This window comes from Pelophylax lessonae, assembly GCF_965119305.1.
Source record: "Pelophylax lessonae genome assembly, chromosome: 6".
Taxonomy (NCBI): domain Eukaryota; kingdom Metazoa; phylum Chordata; class Amphibia; order Anura; family Ranidae; genus Pelophylax; species Pelophylax lessonae.
This window is the reverse complement of record NC_138773.1, coordinates 51,004,148-51,029,726: the sequence shown is the minus strand read 5'-3', so window position 1 is coordinate 51,029,726 and position 25,579 is coordinate 51,004,148. Positions and strand designations below refer to the sequence as shown.

Below are 25,579 nucleotides of genomic sequence, written 5' to 3'. Positions count from 1 at the left end.
GCTGGCAAGAATATCTTTGCCTGCACGGTGTCCACAAGAAGACCCCGGTATTCCAGTCGCTGGAATGGCTGTAATGCTGACTTTGCTAAGTTCAGTATCCAACGCAGGCATTCTAGAAATTGCACTGTCTGAAGGACATTTCCACTCAGAGCGGTCGCCAATCGATCTATTAGTAATTAGTCTTCAACCAAAGTATTCTGCGCATATGCACTATCATCAGAGCAAACCAGGACATTTGCCTTATTGAGTCCATAAGAGCATCTACTGCAAAACACAAAGTGCGAGGCAGATCTGACAGATCTTCCATAGACTCTCCTTGAGAAGGAACTGTCTTGGACACTCGCTTTATGCGGTCTTTCAAAGACTGACACACTACTATGGCCGCTACTGCTGGTTGTGCTGCAGAACCTAAAACCGCAAAGGAGGCCTTCAATAAAGACTCCAACCTTTTATCAGCTGGATCTTTAAACACGTGGGCATTATCCACAGGGCGGGTTAAACTCTTGTTAACTGAAGAAATGGCCGCATCCACAGAGGGAGCTTTCCATTTCTTAGTAAACTTTTCCTCCATTGGATATAACAATGACAAATGTTTAGGAGGAACAAAAATCCTATCAGGATGATCCCAATCATTATACACTTCTTGCTCCAAGAGCGGATGTATGGGAAATGTCCAAAGAAGAAGAGGGGGCAATGAGCCTAGAGAGGAAAAAGAGGCTTCAGTTGTCTCTAAGTGGGAAAACTTGTATCCAGACTGGACCATCTCAGTAAGAGACTGAATAAACAATCTCTGGGATTGAGAGGCTGATAGAGACTCCTCTGACTCCCCGGAAGTGGAAACTTCAGCCTGACCTTCCATAGGGTCACCCTCAGCTGCATCTTCCACATCCTCTGCCCAATCCTGAACTGATTCAGGGGGTGGCTATGGAGAGGGGGAATCTATCCCGTTTCTTTCCTCCATGTGGTGCTGCAATCGTATTAGCAATCCTACCCTCCAGGCTGGCTAATGCCGACGCCAAATCGTCCTTAGTGACATAGGCTGTGGCAGAAGTACAGGGAGTAGCTACTATGCCTAACAACTGTAATGGCTCAGATTAGCTAGACGCCTCTGGCCACTCAGGAAGAGAAGACACAGTGGAAGCATCACTAGGACCTTCAAGGCCTGACGGTGGCATAGTGCCTTTTCCACCTGTGCTCCCTCCAGCCCTTTTTTGGGCAGACATTGCTTTATAGCAAGACAAACTTGAGGTACTAACTTGGCTTGTGCCAAGCTTATACAGCCTAATGCACACAGCACTGATTACCCCCAGATACAGGACCTGTTCGTGCCAGTAACATAAACCCACAGTGACTCACGCAACCCAGCTGCTCAGCCTGTGACAGAGGCTAGTGTGTTGGAGACAGTTCCTTTCAGAACGTGCCCTTTTATGCATGTGCATAATTGCGTTACAACACGCCCAACATGCGGCGTACGCCTGTAGCACTAGGAAAACATGATTTTAAATAATAAACTTCTCATAGGAACACCCAGGAATCCATTTTAAGATGCACTTTTTCATTTTTTAAGCCTATTTTCCAAATCCTCATTCTTGGAAAACCAATAATTGAAAGTACAATGTGTACTAGGGTTGTATTGATATAGTTTTTTTTTTCAGAGAGTACAAGTACCGATACTATGGGTCAAGTACTCACTGATCCCGAGTACCGATACTTTGTGGCAATACTAACAAAATTGGTGCAAATGGTACTGCAAAGAATTGCATGTGATTTCAACAGGAATGCTGTCCGAATCGCATGTGATTTTCCCCACTACTCCTGTGTGTGTATAGAAAGGGAAAAGCTCCATCTAGTGGGCAGTTAGAAAGTTAGAACTCACAGTACATATCTGACCACATGCAAAATAATCTACATAGGTGTCCCGGTCTGCCGATGGTAGCAAATTAGGGCAGCTGGAGGTGCTGACAGGGCTTAGGTCTCAGGACCCCATGGGTATAGGGCAGAAGTGATGTCAGCCGGGGGGCAAATTGCCTCTACATCTCCTCCAGCCCTGTGAGCACATCCAGCGGCCATGATTTGCTATCATCAGCAGACCGGGACACCTATGTAGATTATTTTGCATGCGGCCAGATATGTATTGTGAGTTCTAACATTGTTTTAAACTGCCCACTAGATGGGGCTTTGTTTCAATCTTATTTTTATTTAGAAAGTACAAGTATACAAGGAAAAAATGAAAAGTGAGAAGTGAAAAACAAGAACTCCTTTAAAAACCATCTTACTTAATACCACTTATCCTGATACACAACAGTTTATAGTCATAGTACAGGTACCTATATTCAACAAATATTTTAACTTCAAGGAGTAATTCAACTTACAAAACCTTTAAATCTTGTTAATAGGGCCAACTCATATCAAAGATATGATCAAGGAACTAATGTTCCTCTGAATAGATCCCTTAGCCCAAATTTACAAGATCAATACAATCATAGTACCTTAATTCCTTACTGACTTAATGTAAGCACTCTTAACTGATCAGGAGGAAAAAGAAAAAGGAAGAAAAATTGCAGAAAGATGTCTGAGGTGCAAAAGAAACATCTTCTGAAAGAGAACTAAACATTTTAGTCATGAAGGGAACAAGAAAAGGAGAAAAAAAAAACCTTAAAAAATGTAGGGGTAAAGCCGCCTGGGCCTGGACTCTTACCCAGGGGGGTGGTCGAAATAGCTCTCGCCACTTCTTCTTCTGTAATAGATGATTCAAGCTCCCCCACTACCTCTTCTTCCAAAAGTCTTCATAATATAGGACTGTTTGTCTGCTTCCAAGAGAGCATACTGATCTGGGGTCGATGATATGTTATATAAAGACTTATAAAATTCTTTAAATGTTTGCCCGATATTATTGGGAGAGAATACTAATTCCCCAGTAGCATCACGGATATGAGTTATGAAAGTGGATGGAGACCTAGAGTGCAGAAACCCAGCTAAAGACTTCCCACGCTTATCTTGAAATTTATATTGATGCAGGGCTATTTTATCAAAATATCTACGGGCAGATGCCTCATACAACTCTCTGAGACGCAAACGAGCTCCCGATACATCAGCCAAAGATTGTACTGTAGGCGCTTTTTTGTGTTCCGTTTCCAGGATACAGATGTGTGCAACAGCAGCCTCCATGGTCGATGAGCGTTCCCTCTTCAATCTAGTCCCGATCTGAATAAAGGAGCCACGAAGGACAGCCTTAAGCGCCTCTCATTGAATGGGGAGTGAAGTCTCATCAGATGCATGATCACTAAGAAAATTAATAATGGTCTTCTCAATCAAATTTATACATTCTGAACTCATCAGTAAAGCGTAATTTAAGCGCCAAGTCCACTCTTTTGTCGGTGAGGCCGGTAAGAGAAACATTAAATATATTGGAGAATGATCAGACTATACCAGGGAATCTATATCACATATAGGGGACATGTCTAAACAACTATGATCCACAAAAAAATTGTATATGCGACTATAAGGCCGATGAACTGATGAAAAATATGTGTAATTCAGAATTTTGGGGTGTAGAATCTGCCAAACATCTACAAAGTTGAATAAAGCCTGCTTAAGTGCCCTGAGTTTAGTGAAGGAAATTGTGGTTCTCAAAGTCGATAAGTCTAGCAGGGGTTCCAGTGGGATATTGAAATCCCCCCAATAGGATTTTCCCTTCCGCAAAACTTGACAAAAGTTCTAAATACTTCAGGGCTGTTGCTACCTGATCCACATTAGGCAATTAAAAGTTTGCTATTGTAAATTTAGTCTCTCACAATAAGAATTTTATAAACACATATCTGCCCTGTGGGTCAGATGCTTGGTTTATCAACTCAATAGGAAGCGATTTGTGAATCGCAATAGATACTCCTTTTGACTTCTGCACTGGATTGGTGCTATGGAACCACCTATTAAAATACCTGTTAAAACATGAAGGCACAGAGTCGGACCGAAAATGTGTCTCCTGTAATAAGAGTATATTTACTTGATTTTTATGCATTTGATACAGAATTTGCCCCCCTTTAGAGGCCACAGTGATGCCATTAACATTATAAGACCCAAGCTTCAGCCGGGTCCTAGAGAGGTTTGTAGGTATCATAGCGGAGTGCAAGAGAAGATAAAAAAAAAAGGGGAGGAGATACTCCAAGAGAGGAGTTCAATAAAACTATAGTGTAAGCTTAACAGATTATGCAAAACACTACGTGAAAAACACATCGAAGGCACACACCGTGCCTAACCTAATGTGGGAGGGGGATGAGAAGAGAACGAAAAATAAAAAGAGAGAAACAAAGGATCATTCGAGCGGTAATCCCGACGGCATAACAGACATAAGAATAGAAAAAAAAAATCAACCGACTACACCTTTGAAAGGCAAAAAGAAAAGAGAAAAAAAATAAAATAAAATAAATAAATAAATATATATATATATATATATGTATATGTATATATGTATATATATAATAAATATGATAATAATTGCATAACAAAGCTACAAAAACATCATGACCAAGACAAAACATAATAAAACTATGAGTTTACATATTCACTGTATATACCATTGTCCACATTATCAGGGGGAAAGGAAGACAAAAAGAGGAAAACAAAAAAGGGAAACGGGGGAAGACAAAAAAAAAAATAGAAAAGAAAAAAAAAAGGGGGGGGAGGGACATAGCAATATATAAAAAAAAGGGGGGGGGGAGGAAAAAAAAGACTCCTTAGGCTCCTCTGAACCCCAGCAAACAACAAGTATCTGCAAAGGGCAGGAGAAGCACTCTGTACATTAGTCCCTTCAGTAATCAACACCATATAGTCTAAATAATACAATTACGTTAAAAAAAAGGGGGGGGGGGGAGAAAAAAAACCCCTTCACAAGGCCATTGCAAAAACTTTGTTAGAACTGCGTAAATAGCAATGACCTAATTAGACAGCCATAAAGGTAAATAGAGGAAATATGTGGGCCATCAAAATAAAAGGGGAGAAAAAGGGAAACATTTTATAATAATGCACATTAATCCTTTGGAGTAGTAGGCTTCCTTGCTCTGGATACTGATCTAGGTCTCAGACGTCCATCAACCTGAGAAAAAGGGCCACGTGAATTATTATCCGGGGGGTCCAAAAACCAATGCACAATGTCAATAGGCTCTTGTTCCAAAAAAAAAAATCAGGGAGTTGTTCCGGATCCGCAAGAGTGAACTTATTTCCGTTTCTTGTCACCTTTACACTCAAAGGATGACCCCATGTATATGTTGCACCAGCCTGTCGTATGAGATCCAGCAAGGGGCGTACCACCCGTCTCATATAGAGTGTATTACAGGAGAGATAAGGATATAACTGTATTTTAGACCCATCAAAATCTAATGTCCCTAGGTGCCAGGCCTTTTGTAAAATTTCCTCTTTGAAGATGTAATAATGGACTGTGCACAGCACATCTCTTGGATGACCATCCTGATTGCCACCTAGTCCTCTTACTCTATGAACCCGGTCTAGTTCAATAGATGTAGAGGCCTCTCTTTCTAGCACCTGATTCAAAATAGAAACAACAGCACGCCACAGGTCGGCCCCCATTATTGCCTCCGGAATACCTTGAAGCCGGATATTATTCCTACGGCTTCTATTTTTCCCATCTTCAATACACAACTGCTGTTGTAGCAATCAACTAAGCTGAGCGCTAGAAGCTGCTTCTAGCGCTACCATACGGTTCACATGGTCTTGTTGTACTGTATATTCACAACCCCTGCGACCAGATCAGTCTTTTTGACCCTTAGCTTCAGGGAATTTAGTTCCACCTGCAATGATGACTCCATCTTAACCACCCATGAATCAAAATCTGCCCTAAAAGCAGATAATAAAGATGTAGCTTCTGAGGCGGGGGGGGGGGGGTGAACATCCCATAGGATAGGGTCTACTTCCACCTGCGATGAGGGGCAATTCACTGATCTGGAGACTGGATGGTCTGAGTAATCTAAAAGGTCTTGAGGATGTAAGTGCTGTGAATGCTGTAAGTGCTGTGTGAGTGGGTGGTCTAACCGGTCTGGGTAGTCTTGTTGATGTGGGTATTGCGTATGCGCCATACTATCCTCAGCTGTTGTTGCCACTGTCACTGCCGATTGAGATTGAGAAGAGGTGAATATAGGCTTCCCTTTTACCTCAATGTTAGAGCGACCTGATGCCATCTTATCCGTCTTGTCTGACTTATCTGATTTATCCAGCTTGTCAGATTTATCTGGTTCTAAAGTTTGTGTATCAGATGGGATCGTATGTAGCATATACTGATGCATCCGCAGGAACAGCAGGGAGCCAACAATATGTACGCCTAAAAGCCTGGAACCTGAGGTGTGAGACCTGAGGGGCCTGAGATGGAATAAGAGGGACTAAAGACAAAAGACTGAAAGCTAAATAAAGAAGGAGTCTCAGCCCAACATCTCGGTCACTGTTACTGTCATAATATCCAAATCACTATCTGAATCGGTCCGTATCGCTTCAGATATCGTTACAAATATTGTTGCAGATATTGATGCAGATGACTGGCAGCGTAGAACAGGCTGATAGTAGGCAGTAGCAATAGCAGCAGCGATGGGCTGTAGATAATAGCGCGAAATAGCAGGGCGATAACAGGGTTGGCAGCAGTGTTAACAGGGTTTCCTTGTCAGCAGCATGAGACAGGCCGTATGAGACAGACAGCAACAGTAGCAGGTAGCAGGTAGTCGCAGGCAGACAGTATCAGGATTAACAGCAAGTAAGCAAGTTAGCAATTTTTCTTGTCAGCAGCATAAGACAAATAGCGTAAAACAGACAGTAGCAGGCAAGCAGGGTTAGCAGGATTAGCAGTAATATTAGCGAGTTCCTTTTCCTTATTAGTTGTCAACCCACGTTACTGATACTGATACATCAAATTATAGTCACTCTCGTCTCAGGAGATCAAGAGATCAAGAAGATCATGGAGAGATCATGGAGATCATGGAGAGATCATGAAGATCATGAAGAGGTAGCACATGGAGACTGGCATATATGGGATGAAGATTAAACCAGTGAGGATCCCAGATCTTAGCGACCAGCGGGCTAGCGAACTAGCAAACAGATATATGAGATGAACAGGCAGGTAAGCAGGCAGATCTATAGCCCTATAGATGGGGCTTTCATTCCTTTCTATGCATACACACACACAGGAACAGTGAGGGAAATCACATGTGATTCAGACAGAAATTGCACCGCATTCCTGTTCAAAGCACATGCGATTCTTTCAGTACAATTTGTGCCAATTAATCTTATATTGATGCAAATCGCACCGCAAAGTATTGATTTCTGTATCAGGAGCATAAGGGTGAGTACTGATACTCATGCAAATACTTGGTATCGGCACCGATACTGGTATCGGTGCATCCCTAACGTGTACACTATACGGCCAAAAGTATATGGACTACCCTCAAAATAACCAAATCCAGGAACTTATTGAAGATTACTGGCAGTGCTACAGCATACAGAGACATTTCAGACAATTGGGTACTTACAACCTTGCAACCACAGTTTTGAAAAGTTACTTTTTTATTCTAAAATTACTGTGCCCATGTGCCAAAAGCCAGCAAAAGACATGATTTGGTTAGTTTCATACTTGAGTAGCCTTGACCTCAACCCTTGAAATGCAGATTTTGATCTTGTGGAATGCCCAAATATGTGGATGGGGGAAGAAGGGGGGTGGCAACCCCATATTATTGCCCATGGTTTTGAAATGGGATGTCCAACAAGCTCAAATAAGTTGGTTACGGGTCCTTAAACATAATTATGAAGTGTATTTAAAATGTAGCCAAGTAAGCAGGATTATCACTTTAACATGGAATTTTATCAGCAGTATTAGGTTTTCCACATAAGTCAGGAGTCTGTATCTTAGCGAAACCTAATGAACTGAAATTTAGTTCCATCTCAGAAGACTGAACCTCCAGTCTGGTATTCAACCAAAAAAATTTTCATTCAGAAATCCAACATGTTGAGAATTAGTCAATAGGAACCATCCATGGAAAAGTTGTTGTTATAACATGACAACCCTTGTTGAAACTATTGATGGTTATGTAAATACTATTTTGCTCATATAAATCTTACTTTTGATGCCTTCAGTGAAGTGCATTATGAACTGTCGTAATGTAGAATCTCCTATGAGGAAAAGGTCCTTCCCTTCCAGACATTTCAGAAAATCTTCTCCAGTTTTGTACATGGTCATATTGCAGTAGATGGGGTTCCAAACATTTTTGAAAAAATATCCACTTGGGAAAGGAGATCCCATTCCCGTCTGACATTTTGGCTTGGGTGTAAAAGTTGCGCCTGAAAAGAGATCACACAACATATAAGATCAATAAAGTTCAACAAATTACTTTCTGAAGTCTTTACAAACTTGTTTTTGAACAGCAGTCTCTGAACATATTTGTATAGGACAAACACATCATGGGCTAACAAACTGTGAGACCTAGTGACCAAGAAGGGCACCATTGGAAATGTATATCTTTATCTACTACTTGATAATAATTTTCTTGTTCAATTTGTTTTTTATTGGAAATTAGAGGTTATAGAATACACTGCAAATATCTCCTTCAAGACTTCATTATTTCAGAGTGCCAACCTATCAACTAAGTAATCAATACAATGTCTTAATTGTAGAACCAGATGTAGGAGGAACCTCAGTAGAGTAGATAGCTATGGTTGAGAGGGGATACCAAGTGGGGAAGGGTATGGAAGGAGGTGAGCGCCTCAAAGCCTTGTTGAGTTGTCATAGGCCATGCATCTGCATACTAATTTTCTTGTCCAATATTTTTATTACTGTTTCAATAAAAGTTACAGATGCCAACAGTTAAACACATGGCAAATGAAAAATGTCTCCAGAATCATTCAGTGATACTAGGTGGTAACAACATTAAATTATCCAGCATTGCATACAAGTTATCTCTTAATACAATGTAGGACAAAACCCCCCCCAAAAAAAAAACATAAATACGAGACAACGTGGTCAGTATTATGTTAACAAAAAGAAAAAAAGGTCTGCTCCACCTTAATGAAAGGAAACCTCTGATGGATGGGAGCCATAATCAGTTTTTAGCTTTCAACTGGAATAGGCCATCCTATACTCCAATGTATCAGTGGGCAGGGGCAGGGTAAAACTTTCAACTAGGTGGGCCGCAATGACTAGGCTACATTCTCTCTGTGTGTAAGCCCATTACCATATCTTAGTACACACAGTATAAGATTTGCCCACCGGAAACCGTGCAACGGAGTCATGAGAAACGCAAAAGAAGCAGGGAAAGCAAATTGAGAGAAAAGGAAGAAAATAGCGATAGCAAAAGAAAGTGCACCAATTCCAGTTGATGGAATGAGTAAACTGATCCATATCAAGAAGAATTTGAAAGGTATTTTATCCAGGAATCCCAGATCTTTTCAAAAAAGGCCAATTTATAATTCAAAAGTGCTGAAAGGCGTTCGTGTATCATAATCCATGACAATTTGGCCTTCAAGAATTCAAATGGGATTATAGGAGTTTTCCAGCGCCTGGTGATTGGAACTCTGGCTGCTACAAAATTAAAGATTATCAACCTCCATGTATGTCCGGGTGTTCCCTCCACTGGGCGTCCCAATAGCACCTCTTGGGGGGGAATTGGATAAGGTTCACCTGGGTGAGAGAATAAATGAAGGAGTATGTGCCTGTCCAGAATCTCCTCACTTTCGGACAGGTCCACCATGTGTTTCGAAAACTGTGCCTTCCTGGCTACATCCCTGAAAGCATAGTGAGGAGGCTCCTGGGACACTTGCTGCTATTATTGACTACTCATTTTCAATATAAAAAATGGCTCAAAGGGAGATGTATTTATAAAGGTACCACATCCCAAGATTAGCATAAAAAACAACTCCTATAGTGCCACCTTTTAAGAATAGATACCCCTTCTTGTGGATTTTCTAGGTGCCCATGCTCATATATTTGATATTGGGGTAACACTTAGCCATATATATTTATCTATTTGCTATCTAGTTACATATGCCCCCTTTTGATCACACACATACTTACCTGGCATTCTTCCCTATGTATACACAGAGATTCCTCTTTTTTGTCTCGGTATACTCTTTTGGATACTTTCTTGGATAATTGGAAACATATCTCACCTTGAACGATCATACATCTTGGACCTTATCACCCAGTCCACTCTACCGTCTGACCTTTTGCTTTTACGGCTTTGATGATTGGTAGGTCTCTTGACTTTTTGTTTTCCATTTAAACAAATTATATTATAGGAGACACAACCATAATATACAGGCCAGCTATTATTACAGAGATACTAATACCTTAGAGGGATATACATGTTAGACACATTCCTCTCTTCTATATGTTACCAGGGATCCTCTACCTACCCTTACATCTTAATATAACATGGGCCGTCCATGCCCGCCTGGGGGGCTTGGTTTTTCCACTGATTGGATCTATCAGCCAGCCTATCTACAAATAGTCATACAGGTGGGACTATCCATGTTACCCTGATTTTCATGTTCATATAGATATTAATAACATTATTCTATATATTTTTTATTTGACCTCTCGTGAATGTACCAGTGATAGCAATATATTTTAGCTTACATATTTGTCTAAATGCTCAAAATCAAATTGTTGAAATGTCTGTATACTAATTTATGTTTTGATTACCTTGTAGTTGTTACTTTGAATAAAATTGTGTACCCCTGTACCCCTGAAGAAGCGGAATACCCCGCGAAACATGTCAGGCAGTGGGTAATATACTTCCCAGAGGAAGACACTTCAGAACTTACCAGGTCCTCTTGGTCTTCTGATACTTCCTTACAGTCTATCACAATCAAACATCATAATATGTTACAACTCTATTGATCTGTGTTTTTATTGGACTGCTATATGTCCTTATTGTCTTTATATTATTTACTTTTGATTGTCTTTGTTTTTTTTTTTGTTTAATAAAAGTATATGGTTTTACTAAAAACTACATTGATTATCTTCAGAATTACATTTATTATTGGTCACAGACGGTACCTTAAAAATCCCGACCCACGCCCCACACCCTTCCTCGTTTGTTTTTTATACTCATTTTCAATGATGCAATCATGCAATTTTTGCTATAAAAAGTAGTCATATTAGACTTCAGTGCACCCTATAAACACTATATAAACACTATTTGAATCAGTACATTTGGAGTCACTAACTATAAAGCTTTGGTTTGTAGGGAGCAAAAACATTTTTCCTTAGGCAATAAATTGATTTGATAATCTTAATTAATCCTTCATAACAGCTCTGTCACAGCAAAAATATCCTGGACAGCATAATACATAAAGAAATAAAAAGGAAAATAAGTAGCTTACTGTTACATCCGGTTACTACTATAGGTGAAAATGTTTCAGGGATTTCAACAGCAATATTTGTCCTTAGAATACAAAAAAAAAAAAAATACACAGTGGTGGATGTTAGTAGACAGATAAACAACACGATCAACAACAAAAAAACAGGAGCTTTTCCACATATTAAGATGAGTCATCGTTGCTTGTAAAATAAAGAGGAATGGGGAGAGGGAAAGCATGAAAAGTAAAAAAAATTGGAAAGGAAACAGGAATGGAGTAGGGAAAGAGAGAGAGAGACAGACAGAAACAAAATATATTTTATATTTCCCAGTACTTACTATTCATACTATATAAATATTTATTACAGGGTATAACTATGATACTGCTGTCAGAGCATTCTAGGTGTCATTTTATCCCAGGTGTCATTTAATTTTCTCTTACAAATTTATTGTGTGCAAACTGGAGCTTAAGCTGCTGAGCTCTGTACATGGGATTTTTTTCAGTAGATCAGCTAAGAATAGACAGATACACATGTGAAAAAAAGTCCAGAGCTCTACCTGCTGCATGACAGTAAACACAGGTGATGACAGGCACTTTTTATGGTGGCAACATGGACCTAAATAAACCCCTGAATTCTTCTTCTGGCTTCAGTTAATGCAGAAAGTCCCACTCTAGCTCCCCCTCCCTTCCTAGCAGAATGATGAAGTTGCTTTGGATAACTGCTGACCACCAGGTCAGTCTTGCTGCATCTCTACTGCCCTGTTTGAAAAACGCAACTTTATTATAGTCAAAGGAAATGCACCAAAAACACACCGGGTGTTTCTTAGGTGCATTTTTGAGTCACGTGTTACTTTTTTCCTAAGTGACTTGGGATGAAAATACCCGCAAAACGCTTGTAAAATGTATTATGCATTATCTACTCTAAATTTTAACGCAATGCGTAAAAAATTGCAGAGAGTATGATATGCATTTAAAAAAAAACAAATATCGTCTTTTTGTAATGCAACGGTGTGCACAAGCTATTATGACAGGACAAAAGGAGGAGCTCAGGAGGAAGAGCACCTGCTGGCCCTGAGGTCTGTGCTGGGAGTGGAGATTTGCACTAAGGGTGGAATGGGGGTATGGGGAAAATAGGAGAATATGTGCCAGAAGGAGGGGTGGGGGGGTGTGAAGTATAGAATATATCTAATATTCTAATCTCTTTAGGCGTTTCGATTTGATTAGCATTGATAGCCAGACTGATTTAAAAACAAAAGTGTGATTTTATTCAAACACACTCGGCATCAACAATACAATGTAAAAGGTATAACAGTTCAGTTCAGAGTAGGTAAAAATATGAGGAATAAAAACAATACTTCATGATAAATGTGTCCTGCTTGAAATCATGGCTGTATAAACATGTGTGTTCCTCTGTCCTTCAGTGTAAATCTTTTCTTGTCTGGGAAGAAGCAGGAAATGACATTTCTAGGTTTCAGAGAACAAAACACCTGCTTAAGTTGTCAAAAAAGACTATGAATAGATTTGTGTGGAGAAGAAGTGATGTGTGGGATCTTCCCTAGTCTGTGTGTCTGTGTGCCCTCCCGAGGTCCTAATCTCCTGGCAATTTATCTTACATGTAGACGTCATGAACTTTCAATACTCCAAACCTTGTATGGCATACATCATTTTTCTGCTAACTTCACTTATTCTATACAAGAGGAGGTACTAAACTCAAAGTCATATATGGACTTTGATTGACAAGCCCACATGTAACACTATTCTTGTCCTCTAATGTGGTTAATGTCATGTACCAAATATCCATCATTTATCTTACACAAAAGTAACACATATAACCAACTTATATAACTTGTATAACATTAAGTAAATACATACAAATACTATTAATTATGACTGGGATTACACTAATCCTAACTAACATTATTTAAACTAATATATGTATATTCCTAGTATTACATAGATAATGTCTATTCTTGACTTCCATGACATTCTATACAAGATACCTTATATGTCATCTTCCAACTAGCTACATACTCCAGAATTATCTGACATTTTACTGCCTCAGCTCAGATGAAGAACCTTATTGTTAATCACTGGATCAAGGTCATTCACACATATTAATATTATGATTAATCATAAAATCAAATATATTTTGCAAGCTTGCTGTGAATATAATATAATTCCAATAAGTGCCGAATTATGAATTTGGAATAAATATCTAACAGGGGGATAGCTATACTGGGAGAGATTCATATAATTTGTGCTGGGATGGGGAATTAGGAGGGAAGAGCATTTGTATTGTGGGGGGGGGGGGGGATTTGGGGATGAAATAATAGGATTTGTGCTAGAAGGAGGGGTTTGGGGGTGATTAATGCTGAGAAAGGAAATGGGGGAAGGAGGATCTGTTCTAGAAGGAGGTTTTTTTTTTTTTTGGGGGGGGGGGGGGCATTTGTTCTGTAATGATGATTGGGGGGGGGGATTGGTACTATTTGTGGGTTATTTGTGCCAGAATGGCGGGAGGGGGGATTTTTGTGCTGCGCAGATTTAGAGAGGAAGGGGATTCATACTAGAAGGGGGATTGGGGGGTTTGAGAGTTTATACAGGGAGGGGAAGATGATTTATGCTGGGAGCGGAAATTGGGGGCATTTGTGATAGAAAGGGGAGGGAATTTGTGCTGGGAGGGGGAATTTGAGGGGTGGAAGAGCATTTGTGCTGGAATGGCGGATTGGGAGGAGGAAGATTTGTGCTGGAGGAAATTTGGGGGGGGGAAGAGAATTTGTACTAGAGTTTTGTTGGGGGGGCTTGTGCTGGAAGGGGAAGAGGAATAATGCTGAGAGGAGGGATTGGGATGAAGAAGATCCATGCTAAAAGTAGGGAAATTATATGTGCTGAGAGTGGGATTGGGGAAGAGGATTTGTGCTGGGAGAGGTAAGTGTGCAGATTAATGTTGGATTTTAATTTTTTTGAAAGGCTGGGAGTGTGTATTTATGCTAAAAGGGTAAAGTGTGGGAGAGTATTGCTTGCAGGGGGAATTGTACTCCTGAACGGTACTGTGCATTACATATTACTGACTGCAGCACTAATATGTATTCTTTATGATACCCATGACACATTTTTACCTGGCAGCCTTGGCTTGATCACTTCTCACCCTCTTAATTGACTGTCTGCTTTCCGAGCTTTGATCATATGTGCCATTTCTCCTGCCACCTTTGGCACAGGTGGTGAGAAAAATCAGAAAAAATCCATTGATGGAATAACCTGGTCATTCAGTATATTCAGGTGGTCAGCTGACCTCATTCTTTGGCCACATGCAGTAATTATCCAATAGGAAAGTTACTGCATGTTTAGTTTAATTTGTTTCTTAGTTAATTCTAGGTGGCAACTTTTTTTTGGTCAGGCAGTGTATATATATATCTTGGGGTATTTGTTTGCACACATTTTAAAGTAATTACTCGTTTTATTTTATTTTATTGATTTGGGGCTGCATTGTTACTTTGTTCAAATTTAAAAGTTCCATAATAATTCTTTACACTAAAAAGCAAAAAAAACAATTTAAACTTTTTGCACATATTGAGCTTTTTTCAGCGCGGTCTTTAATAAATTGACATTTACTGTACTTTTGCTTGCCAATATGTACATGGTCTTTCTTGCGATGTCATCCTAACTGGTCCTATTGGTAACACCTTAGGATTAATGTGATTCTGTTAAATTTCAACACTTGATGGGTTATTTATTCAAAGTTGACTGCTTCAAAAGTCCTTGCCAGCTTTGCCGATGAGTAGTGGATGTTATGATTTGGCACTTTGTACAGTGGTCATCTACATCAGCTATATTTTGTACAAAAAATTCAATGTATATTGGTTGCTTGATTATTCTGCTTTTTCAATAACAACTAAGTGAAAGAAAAAGTTATTTCTTTATTACCATATATAACCAAATTTTCAATAAGAATAAAAATGCATCACTATTGTGAATACTTTTACAGCAAAATAAATAAATAGGTTCAGTTTAAGCTACCTAATATTTTTTAATTTGTTGCAAAATTTACTTTTGTTTTTTTTTAAATGGAATGAGGCTTCAGCCTTATTGTATACAATTTTATAATGAAGCGTTTGCATTGTTAAGGTACATTTGCAAATGGTAATAAAGAAATGTAACAATACAATGCTATCTGCATGGAGAAGCATGCATTCTGTCCGAATCCTGCTCCAGAAAAATATCTAAACGTACAAACAATTATGTAAGGTAATTTCTAGGTATATTGTAATAATGGAAACAAATAACAAAACGTATAGTGGGGTTTCTCAAATTTGACTGCAAAAAGGGTAATAAACTTTCAGTTAGACCAGGAATCTCCAAACTTTCTAAACAAAAGTCCAGTTTACTGTCCTTCAGACTTTAGGGGGAGCCGGAATGTGGCCATTGGAAGTAGAAAATGTCCCGGCATCAGTGGGAGAAAGCAATGCTCCTTTTTTTTATGTCACTGGGAGGAATAGTGCCCCATCATTGGTCTCATTTGGAGGAAGTATGCCCCATCATTGGTCTCATTGGGAGGAACTATGCCCCATCGTTGGTGTCATTGGGAGGATTTGTGCCCCTTCGTTGGTGTCAGTGTGGGGAGAGTTATGCCCTAATGTTAGTATCAGAGGATGAAATATTATCCCGGGGGTTGGATAAAAGCAAGCAAAGGGCCGCATCCAGCCCCCAGGCCACAGTTTGGAGACCACTGAGTTAGACCATCACAGGTACATTGCAATAAAATTAGTAAATAAACTGTCTACTCTTTTTATTTCCTATTGCTTCCTGTCTCATCTATTGTTCCTTTATGTAAATACTCGAAAGAACAAATATAGTCTTGCTAATAACTGCAACCACAAGACAAACATCTGTTGCGGAAAGTATACACAGATGCATGGGACCTGCAAAAGGGAGACCTCGTTGTCTTTGTGTGCCTAATTACAGTGCAGGTTAAAAAATAATTATTCCGATTATGGAAATGGAAATATTCAAATGCATTAGGATGCAACTTCAACTTCTTGGAGACATACAGAATATTTCTCATTAAGTTATGGTCATCATTGGGAAATGTCAACTGTTTTTAAAGACTTCACTTATGCACACCCAGATGACCTTCATTGTGATTAACGACCACACAGTTGTTTTTTTTTACATAGTTACATAGTTAGGGTAACAAAAAGACACATCTAGTCCAACCAACAGAAAAAGAGGAATAAATAAATAGAAAATTTACATATACAGAATCCTGTACCCACAGCTGCAAAAAAAACTTCAACCATGGCTCAGCTTGCTTCATCAGGGGGAATAATTCCTTCCTGATCCACTAAGGTGATCAGATATTCCCTGGATCAACAATCTTTTATTACTTACAGGAATACCCCCCTTTTAAGTACACAATGGGACCAGAGCATGTATGTAAAACCAAAAGGTACTTAAAGTGAAGCAATACCTTTTTTCACTTCTCAATGCATGTAAATACACTAGCTCTATGGGAAATTATGGTCAGCTTGACATGGCACTGCTCTCAAACCATAAGTGACAAGAACATCAAACCTGGGAAGCACGTTAGGGAACCCAGGACTATGAGATGGTAGATTATTCTGTCATCTTCCATCCCTGTCACTTATGGTTCTGGAGCAGTGCAATGTCAAGCTGACCAAGATTTCCCATAGACGCCAATGTTAGACAGGGAGCAGTGCCTTTCCAAGCTGACCATGATTTCCCATAGACACCAATGTTAGACACAGAGCAATGCTTTACCAAGCTGACCAAGATTTCCCATAAATGCCAATGTTAAAAACCAGAAAAAGTGCCATGCCAAGCTGACCAAGATTTCCCCTAGACTCCAATGTTAAAAACCGGTAGTAGTGCCATTCCAAGCTGGCCAAGCTGTGTTTACGTGAGTGTACGTAAAGTGGGGTATGCCTGTATAGATGTTGTTCTCATTGTATGATAATTTACTAACTTTACCGGGTCTTAAGAGCTTTAACAGGAAGCATTTATGGTAAAACTACTGAAGCTGACATTGCTAACTTTCGGCAAATTTATTCTTTATTTTTTTAAATAAAAATTGACACCCAATTAAGATCTTTACTTAAGCCCCTTTCACATGGTCATTCTGATCAGATGCACCTGTCAGCTTTTCAGGCAGATCTGATGGAAGCTAATGTTAGTCTATGGGCAGACAGATATAAAGGGATGTGCGTCTGTTTACATCTGATTGCCACAGAGTCTGGAAAAAATAGGAACAGGTTTGCAATGCTTTTCATTTTTTTCAGACCTAAACATGACAGAGAATACAGATATTGAAAACATATGTTTGTCAGTTTACATCCACCTGCCCACAGACCTAACATGGGATTAAGCTCCATATTTTTCATCCATAACAAGATGAATCACAAAACCTAATGGACACAGATGTTATGTTCCTATTTTGAGGAGGACAAGGGTCCTATTCCCACATCCCTGGCCCTGTGGTGATAGCTGGAGGGGACTTATTAGACTCTGGAAATCCCTTTAAGATAGGAAAGACTTAAAGATGTCTCACAATGTAAATCCAATGTTAATCACATCCAGCGTCCAACGTTGTAGATCCATTGGCAATCATGATGAACAATGACCCAACTACACAAACAGGTCACACTCCAACACGATCCTGTCCCCTAGGGCCTGTGCCACAACTGAAAGCTCTCTGTTCATCTGCAGTTATAATCTTACCACAAATGACAGTTACAAACAGAAGTAGGCTGGGGAACAGAACTGTCATTTAGAGTCAATTTCTTTTTTTTTTAATGTCACTTTTGCTGGAGCACATTCTACCAGTGTGCTACCTTATGTACTGGTCTAAGGCATCCCTCAAGCAATGAACTTAAAATAATTTGGCATTTATAATGTTTTAACGTTGCACTTTAACCCTTATTTAACCAGTTCTGGACCGGAAGATTTTTTCCCCCTTTTGACCAGGCCATTTTTTGCGATTCAGTACTCAGTTACTTTAACTGACAATTGCGCGGTCATGCGACACTGTAAAAAAATGTGTTGGTGGTATTTGATCACCTCTGTGTTTTTTTTTTTTTTGCGCTATAAGCAAAAAAAGAGCGACAATTCTAAAAAAAAAAAAAAAAAAAATAATATTTTTCACTTTCTCCTTTAAAACATTCCCAATAAAAAAAATCAAATTTTTTCATCCTTTTAGGCCAATTTGTATTCTGCTACATATTTTTTGTAAAAAAAATCCCAATAAGCGTATTTTGATTGGTTTGTGCAAAAGTTATTGCGTCTACAAATTAGGGGAAAGATTTTTGTCATTTGTATTTTTTTTCTTTTTTACTAGTAATGGCGGCGATCAGCGATTTTTAGCGGACTGTGACATTGTGGCAGACAGATCAGACACCTAACTGACATTTTTGACACTTTTAGGAGGACCAGTGACATTATTACAGTGATCAGTGCGAAACAAATGCTCTGTCACTGCACTAATGACACTGGCAGGAAAGGGGTTAACATCAGGGGCGATCAAAGGGTTAAGTCTGTCCCTAGGGGGTGCTTACTAACTGTGTGGGGGTGGATTCACTGGATGAACACAAAGACCCGTGTTCCTGCTTAGCAGGAACACAAGATCACTGTGTTCATCCCTGACAGAATGGCGATCTACCTTGTTTGCATTGGCAGATTGCCATTATGCCTCTCCCAGGGATGATCGCGGGTGGCCGGCGGACATCAGGTCCACCGGAACCTTTGATTGACATCCCCGCTAGCCAATGCACTGTTACTGTACTAATGACACTGGCAGGGAAGGGGTTAACACCAGGGGCAATCAAAGGGTTAAATGTATGCCTAGGGGTTGTTTTCTAACTGTGGGGGGGGGGGCTTATGGAATCAACACAGGGACCTGTGTTCCTAAATACAATGAACACAGGCACTCTGTGTTGATCGCCCATACTTCTCTTTTGACTAAAAAGGAAAAGTTTTGTCTGGACATCAATTTAGTGATATTCTTATTACTTGTGGAGGTTGAGGAGCATTTGACAACCTTCAATTATGAACCTGATGCAGAGGAAATTACCTATTCTTATAACAGATTATGACTGCACTGCTGGGAGAACATTATACCTCGTAAACATTTCTTTTTCTCCAGGAGTAAGAAATGAAGGGGTTGAATAGAAACTTTTTAGGTCTTTCAGGCTTTCACAGGTGAAGTCGGGCACTTTGTAGCAGTAGTAGGCCTCTTCATAGACTGGATCAACGTACTCACAAATCTCCATGCCCTCTTTCTCTTCAAGCTTAAAGCCACATGGAGTTGTAGCTTCCTTGCCAAATTTTTCAAATTTTCCATAGTATCCGATAACGCCCAGACTGCTGTGCCTAGCTCTCCAAAGAGCTGCAACCCCTTCGCTAGGGTAGAACAACAAAATGGAGACTTTGGGTTTTCCCTCCCAATACAATGGAAAATGGATATGATAAGAACCATTGTTGAAATCTTCTACCCTGCCAGACACAGCTGCTCCAAGCTCTGGAGAGAATAACCTTGGTCTTATGAAGTCTCCACCGTAGGTCTTCCTGTTACCTAAATAATCGTACATTTCAAGCTGTACCACCAAGTCTTCTCCCACACAGTATTGTTGCTTGGGGTTCACTATGGAGGCTTTACTATTTTTCCCACTGGTGGTTCTGTCGAAATATGTGAATGGGGCTTTAGGGATAAGTCTTTGTATTTTCTCAAACAGGTTATCTATATTAACTTGGAGTTCTGTTCTTTGGAGTTCTGTTCTTTGGAGTTCTGTTCTTTGGAGTTCTGTTCTTGTTGTGGGAGGTGAGGTTTCATTTTCTTCTGGCCTACGGCAACTTTGGATCAACTCTTTTATAGAATCCTGAAATGTAATAGTCAAATGATACTAATTACTTTAGAAAAAAAATGTTGATTGAAATATAAAAAGAGCCTAAAGTAGCTACAGAAACATGATTTGTTAATGCAAAGTTTGTGTAGATAATTATGAAACTTCAGATTAAACTTTTTTCTCCTTTTAGGTACAGCACAGAAGGGTTGGAATATTTTATCTACTGTTTATTTGGATATTTTAAAGACCTGCAATTTATGTCAGTTGATATGTAAAAAAAAAAACCTGCGTAGATGTAAAGTATTCATTATGGCCAAGCATGGGTGGAAGGAAGCACATCCAACATAACTGCATAACTGTATAACCAAAAAAGACTAGTGAACTTTTAAAGTACACATTACACATAACAGAAAAAATAAAAATATATTTCTTTAATATCATAAAAAAATATTAACAAAGAATGAAATGTCTCAATCAAATACTTCATTCATACTAGCAATACTTATAGGAACTTGTTAAATCCTGTTTTACAAAGGACTGCATATCTTGGTGGCTAGCTAGGTGGTAGACTAGAGATCTGTCATTTTCAATGCATTTCTTGATTAAACTGTTCTTCTTAAAGTGGAGTTCCACCCATTTTCTTAACTTTAGATGTATGTAATCCCCTTTAAAACGACTTTTACCAATGGAAACTTTTTTTTTTTTTTTTCTAGTAAATACCTTATTTTCTTGTTTATTCCTCCTCTCCTCACTTCCGGGTCCGATCGGCGATGACGTCATTCGGCGATTCGCAGTGTGTGCTGGGATGTATTCCATGCCAGAAATCTCGCAGTATTACCCAGGAGCTGAGCTGTACTGTGTGTATTGAGGCCTGACCTGCCCCGCGTCCGCCCCGCCTCCTCTCAGTGAGTTGTACTTTATGTATTGTATTCAGGCCATTATCTGCCCCGCCTCCGCCCCGCCTCCTCTCAGTGAGCTCAGTGAGGATATAATGCTTTCAGTCCACGCTCACTGAGAGGAGGCGGGGTGGAGGCGGGGCAGGTCACGGCCTGAATACAATACATACAGTACAACTCACTGAGAGGAGGCGGGGCAGAGGCGGGGCAGGTCACGGCCTCAATACACACAGTACAGCTCAGCTCCTGGGTAATACTGCGAGATTTCTGGCATGGAATACATCCCAGCACACACTGCGAATCGCCGAATGACGTCATTGCCGATCGGACCCGGAAGTGAGGAGAGGAGGAATAAACAAGAAAATAAGGTATTTACTAGCAAAAAAAAAAAAAAGTTTCCATTGGTAAAAGTCGTTTTAAAGGGGATTACATACATCTATGTAATCCAACGTATTAAAAATGGGTGGAACTCCGCTTTAAGGAGGACAATGGAGGGCAATTCTAAAATAAGTCATTGCAAAGTTCAGGAGGCATAGTCACTAAAAATTTCTCCAGGGTGAGTGCAGGGGCATAGGAAAGGGGCTCATCCAAGGATCACTGGGCCAGAGGCTTGTATCATATTGGTATGGTCTAAGGAGAATGTTGATCCATTTGCCTATCTCTCTCGATATCCTTGAAGCCCAATTTATTCCTTCCAACCAATGTTGTTATCATGTAGGAGACAATAAGGGAGATTTCGTAAAATTGGTGCACACAGAATCTAGTGTCACTGTGCATAGTAACTGAGGCGTAACTAGAACCTTCATGGCCCCGGTGCAAGAAACCATGAAGGGTCCCCCTGACCCCTGGGGCGACCCAGCCCCATGTGTCACCTCCATACACTTGGATAGAGGGGGTGGCATATAGAGGAACTGATCCCCTCCATTTTCTTCCTGCAGCGGAGAGGGGATTGGTTCCTCTATATGCCACCCTCCTATCCAGGTGTACAGGGGTGAGGCATTGGCCCCCTGGAGCATGAGGTTGGAATGAGTCACAGCGGTGGTGGTAGTGATGGTGGGGGTGGGATCAGTGGCATCAGTGGTGGTGGGGTATATGGGATGGGATGAGAGGCAGTGGTGGTGGTAGTGGTGGGGGGATGGGATGAGTGGCAGTGGTGGGGGGATAGGATGGGATCAGTGACAGCAGTGGTGGTGTGATGGGATCAGTGGCAGCGATGGTGGTTAGATGGGATCAGCGGTGGTGGTAGTGGTGGGGGGAATGGGATGGGATAAGTGGCAGCAGTGGTGGGGGGGGGAATGGAATCAGTGGCAGTAGTGGTGGGATGGCATGAGTGGCAGTGGTGGTGGGATGGCGTGAGTAGCAGCGGTGGTGGTAATGGGATGGGATGAGTGGCAGCTGTGATGTTAATGGGATGGCATGAGATCAGTGGTGGCGGGATGGTATCAGTGGCAGCTATGGTGGGATGGGATGGGATGAGTGGCAGTGGTAGTGGTAAAGGGGGTGGGATGAGTGGCAGCAGTGGTGGTGAAGGGAGTGGGATCAGTGGCAACAGTGGTGGTGGTGAGGAGGGTGGGATCAGTGGCAGCGGTGAAGGAGGGTGGGATCAGTGGTGATATTGAGGGGGGGTGGGATCAGTGGCACTCGTGGTGTTGAGAGGAGGTGAGATTAGTGGAAGCAGTGGTGGTGGGGGGTGGGATTAGGGGCAGCGGTGGTGGTGAGGGGGGTGGGATTAGGGGGAGCAGTGGTGGTGAGGGGGGTGGGATTAGGGGCAGCGGTGGTCGTTAAGGGGTCGGATCAGTGGCATTGGTGTGAGGGGGTGGGATTAGTGGCAGCGGTGGTGGGGAGGGGGGTGGGGATTGGTGGTGGTGGTAAGGGGGGATCAGTGGCAGTGGTGGTGGGAGGGGGTGGGATTAGTGGCAATGGTGGTTGTGAGGGGGGTGGGATCAGTGGCAGTGGTGGGATTAGTGGCAGTGGTGGTGGTGAGAGGGGTGGGGATTGGTGGTGGTAAGGGGGGGATCAGTGGCAGTGGTGGTGGGATTAGTGGGGGTGGTGGGGTTAGTGGCAGCGGTGGTGGTGAGGGGGGTGGGTTCTGGTGGTGGTGGTGGTAAGGGGAGGATCAGTGGAAGTGGTGGAGGGAGGGGGTGGGATTAGTGGCAGAGGTAGTGGTGAGGGGGGTGGGATCAGTGTCAGTGGTGGGATTAGTGATGGTGGTGGGATTAGTGGCAGTGGTGAAAGGATTGGTGGTGTTAAGGGGGGATCAGTGGCAGTGGTGGTGGGAGGGGGTGGGATTCGTGGCAGTGGTGGTGGGAGGTGGTGGGATTAGTGGCAGTGGTGGTGGTAAGGGGGGGATCAGTGGCAGTGGTGGTGGGGTGCTATTAATGGCAGTTGTAGTGGTGAAGGGGGTGGGATTAGTGGCAGCGGTGGTGGTGAGGGTGGTGGGGATTGGTGGTGTTAAGGGGAGATCAGTGGCAGTGGTAGTAGGAGGGGGTGGGGTTAGTGGCAGTGGTTAGGGGGGTGGGATTAGTGGCAGCGGTGGTGGCGAGGGGGTGGGGGATTGGTGGTGGTAAGGGGGGGGATCAGAGGTGGTGGTGAGAGGGGTGGGATCAGCGGCAGCGGTAGTGTCATCCTTCCATCCACCCCCAGCACCACAGATCTCATTCCTATTCCTACCTGTTGTAGAGGTCATGGGGGGAATAGGGATGAAATCTCTGATGGTGATGGTGGTGGTGGGGGGGGGGGTTGTCAAACACCAGGAGGAGATCAGATGGTTCAGAAACAAGCCGGGTCACAACAGGAAGTCCAAACAGGAAACAGGAAGCACAAGATCACAGGAAGCTGAGAGATAATCCAGCAATGAGTCTGCTCCTATGGCCACCTTTTATAGGCCAGCAGAGGGCAGTGTCAATTGAGGCTGGAACGACCATTGCTATTTCTGGCAATGTTGCCAGTTCTCCTACGGTCATTTCCCTGACGGGCCAGCAGAGGGCTGTGTCGATTGAGCCAGGAGCGTCCATGACTTGTACTGGCAGAAATGCCAGTACGGCTGTATCCCTGACAGTGGGGAAGTGGTTAAGGGGAACCCCATGCCAAAATTTTTTTATTGTGCCCCCCCACAGAAATCCATACCAGACCCTTATCCAAGCATGCAGCCCAGCAGGTAAGCCCTCCTAAACCATAAAAGACCACATGCCCTCAACATAGGGGGGTGCTTTGGGGTGGGGCTTGTCCCGTTCCTAAATGGCTAAGGGAAGGGGGTCACCCAGTAACATCACTGGGTGGCCCCGCCCCTTATGACGTAACCGCCCCAGCATGCTGCTGGCTAATGATGTCACAAGAGGGGTGGGCCACCTGGTGATGTCACCAGGTGACTCCTCCCTTTAGCTATTTAAGAGTTGTCAGATGGAGGAGCAGGCAGTTGGCCGGAGGTTTTTTTTTTCACTATTCTTTTTCAGGTCTGGCGGAGCAGTGGGCATCATGATTGATGTTGGATCTTCGGGGGACATTTTTTTTTTTTTAATAAAGGTATTGTCAAAAACTGCGTGTGTTTTTATTTCTTTTTGACACTTTTTTGGTGAATGAGTAGGGTACAATGTACCCCACACTCATTCCCATGGGGGGGGCAGGATCTGGGGGCCCGCTTGTTAAAGGGGCTTCCAGATTCCAATAAGCCCCCAGCCTGTAGACCTCCACAACCACAGCCCAGGGTTTTGGGTAAGAGGTCCTTGTCCCCATCAAAATGGGGACTAGGTGCTTTGAGTTGGAGGGCAGAGCCTCCCCTGCCCCAAAGCACCCCCTCCCCCATGTTGAAGGCAAGAGGCCTGGTATGGTTCAGAAGTAGATCCGGGCTGCATGCTCAGATAAGGGTCTGGTATGGATTGGGGGGGGGGGCATGCATTTTTATTTTTTAAGTTTTGCAATTTGGTTTTCTTTTATCATTTTTATTTTGCCGACATGTTTTCTTTACATTCAGCTGTCAGGTGATGAGTCATCTGTTGTTAAGGATGCGGCGGCCTGCTTCCCAGCCTGCTCTTTAGCAACCAGCTCAATTAGATAAATTACGGCATGGAAATATGCGGTAATCACTATATTATCAAAACTTTACCTCAGTAGTTATTTACCGCACAATTCTTAGTGAATTGAACATTTGCACAATTGTTTCCACATGCATTATTTTACCGCATTTATTTCAGCGTTATTTAACTATTAGTGAATTGACCCCAAGAAAGCTTCCCTTCTGGAGGGGATGGAAAGATGTAATATTAATCTTGCACAAGTCAATGGTCAGAGGAAATACGCTGGCACTTCTATAGACTGGGTTGGAAAAACTCCTCCACTTGGGACAATCGTTATCAATAATATCCCTCAGATAATCTATGAAGATAAATGAATTCTACTTTTTCAGACTGCTGGAACATTTTATGAGTTCTTGTCTCATAGACTGTTGTAGACTGGTGCTAGACAGTCTGAGGTGGGGTGGAATCC

General features: G+C 41.8%; 1 protein-coding gene across 1 annotated transcript in view; it reads right to left on the bottom strand.

The window, feature by feature from the left end:
- The window catches only part of LOC309557339 (NXPE family member 4-like), a 158,876-nt gene that overhangs the window by 7,133 nt on the left and 126,164 nt on the right, over nucleotides 1–25,579 (bottom strand). Inside the window, exons 3-5 of the mRNA XM_082260015.1 lie at nucleotides 19,477–20,234; nucleotides 11,374–11,435; nucleotides 8,113–8,331 (exon numbers count right to left, since the gene is read on the bottom strand). Coding sequence (XP_082116141.1) covers nucleotides 8,113–8,331; nucleotides 11,374–11,435; nucleotides 19,477–20,234 — 1,039 coding nt within the window. The remainder of the gene's footprint in view (nucleotides 1–8,112; nucleotides 8,332–11,373; nucleotides 11,436–19,476; nucleotides 20,235–25,579) is intronic.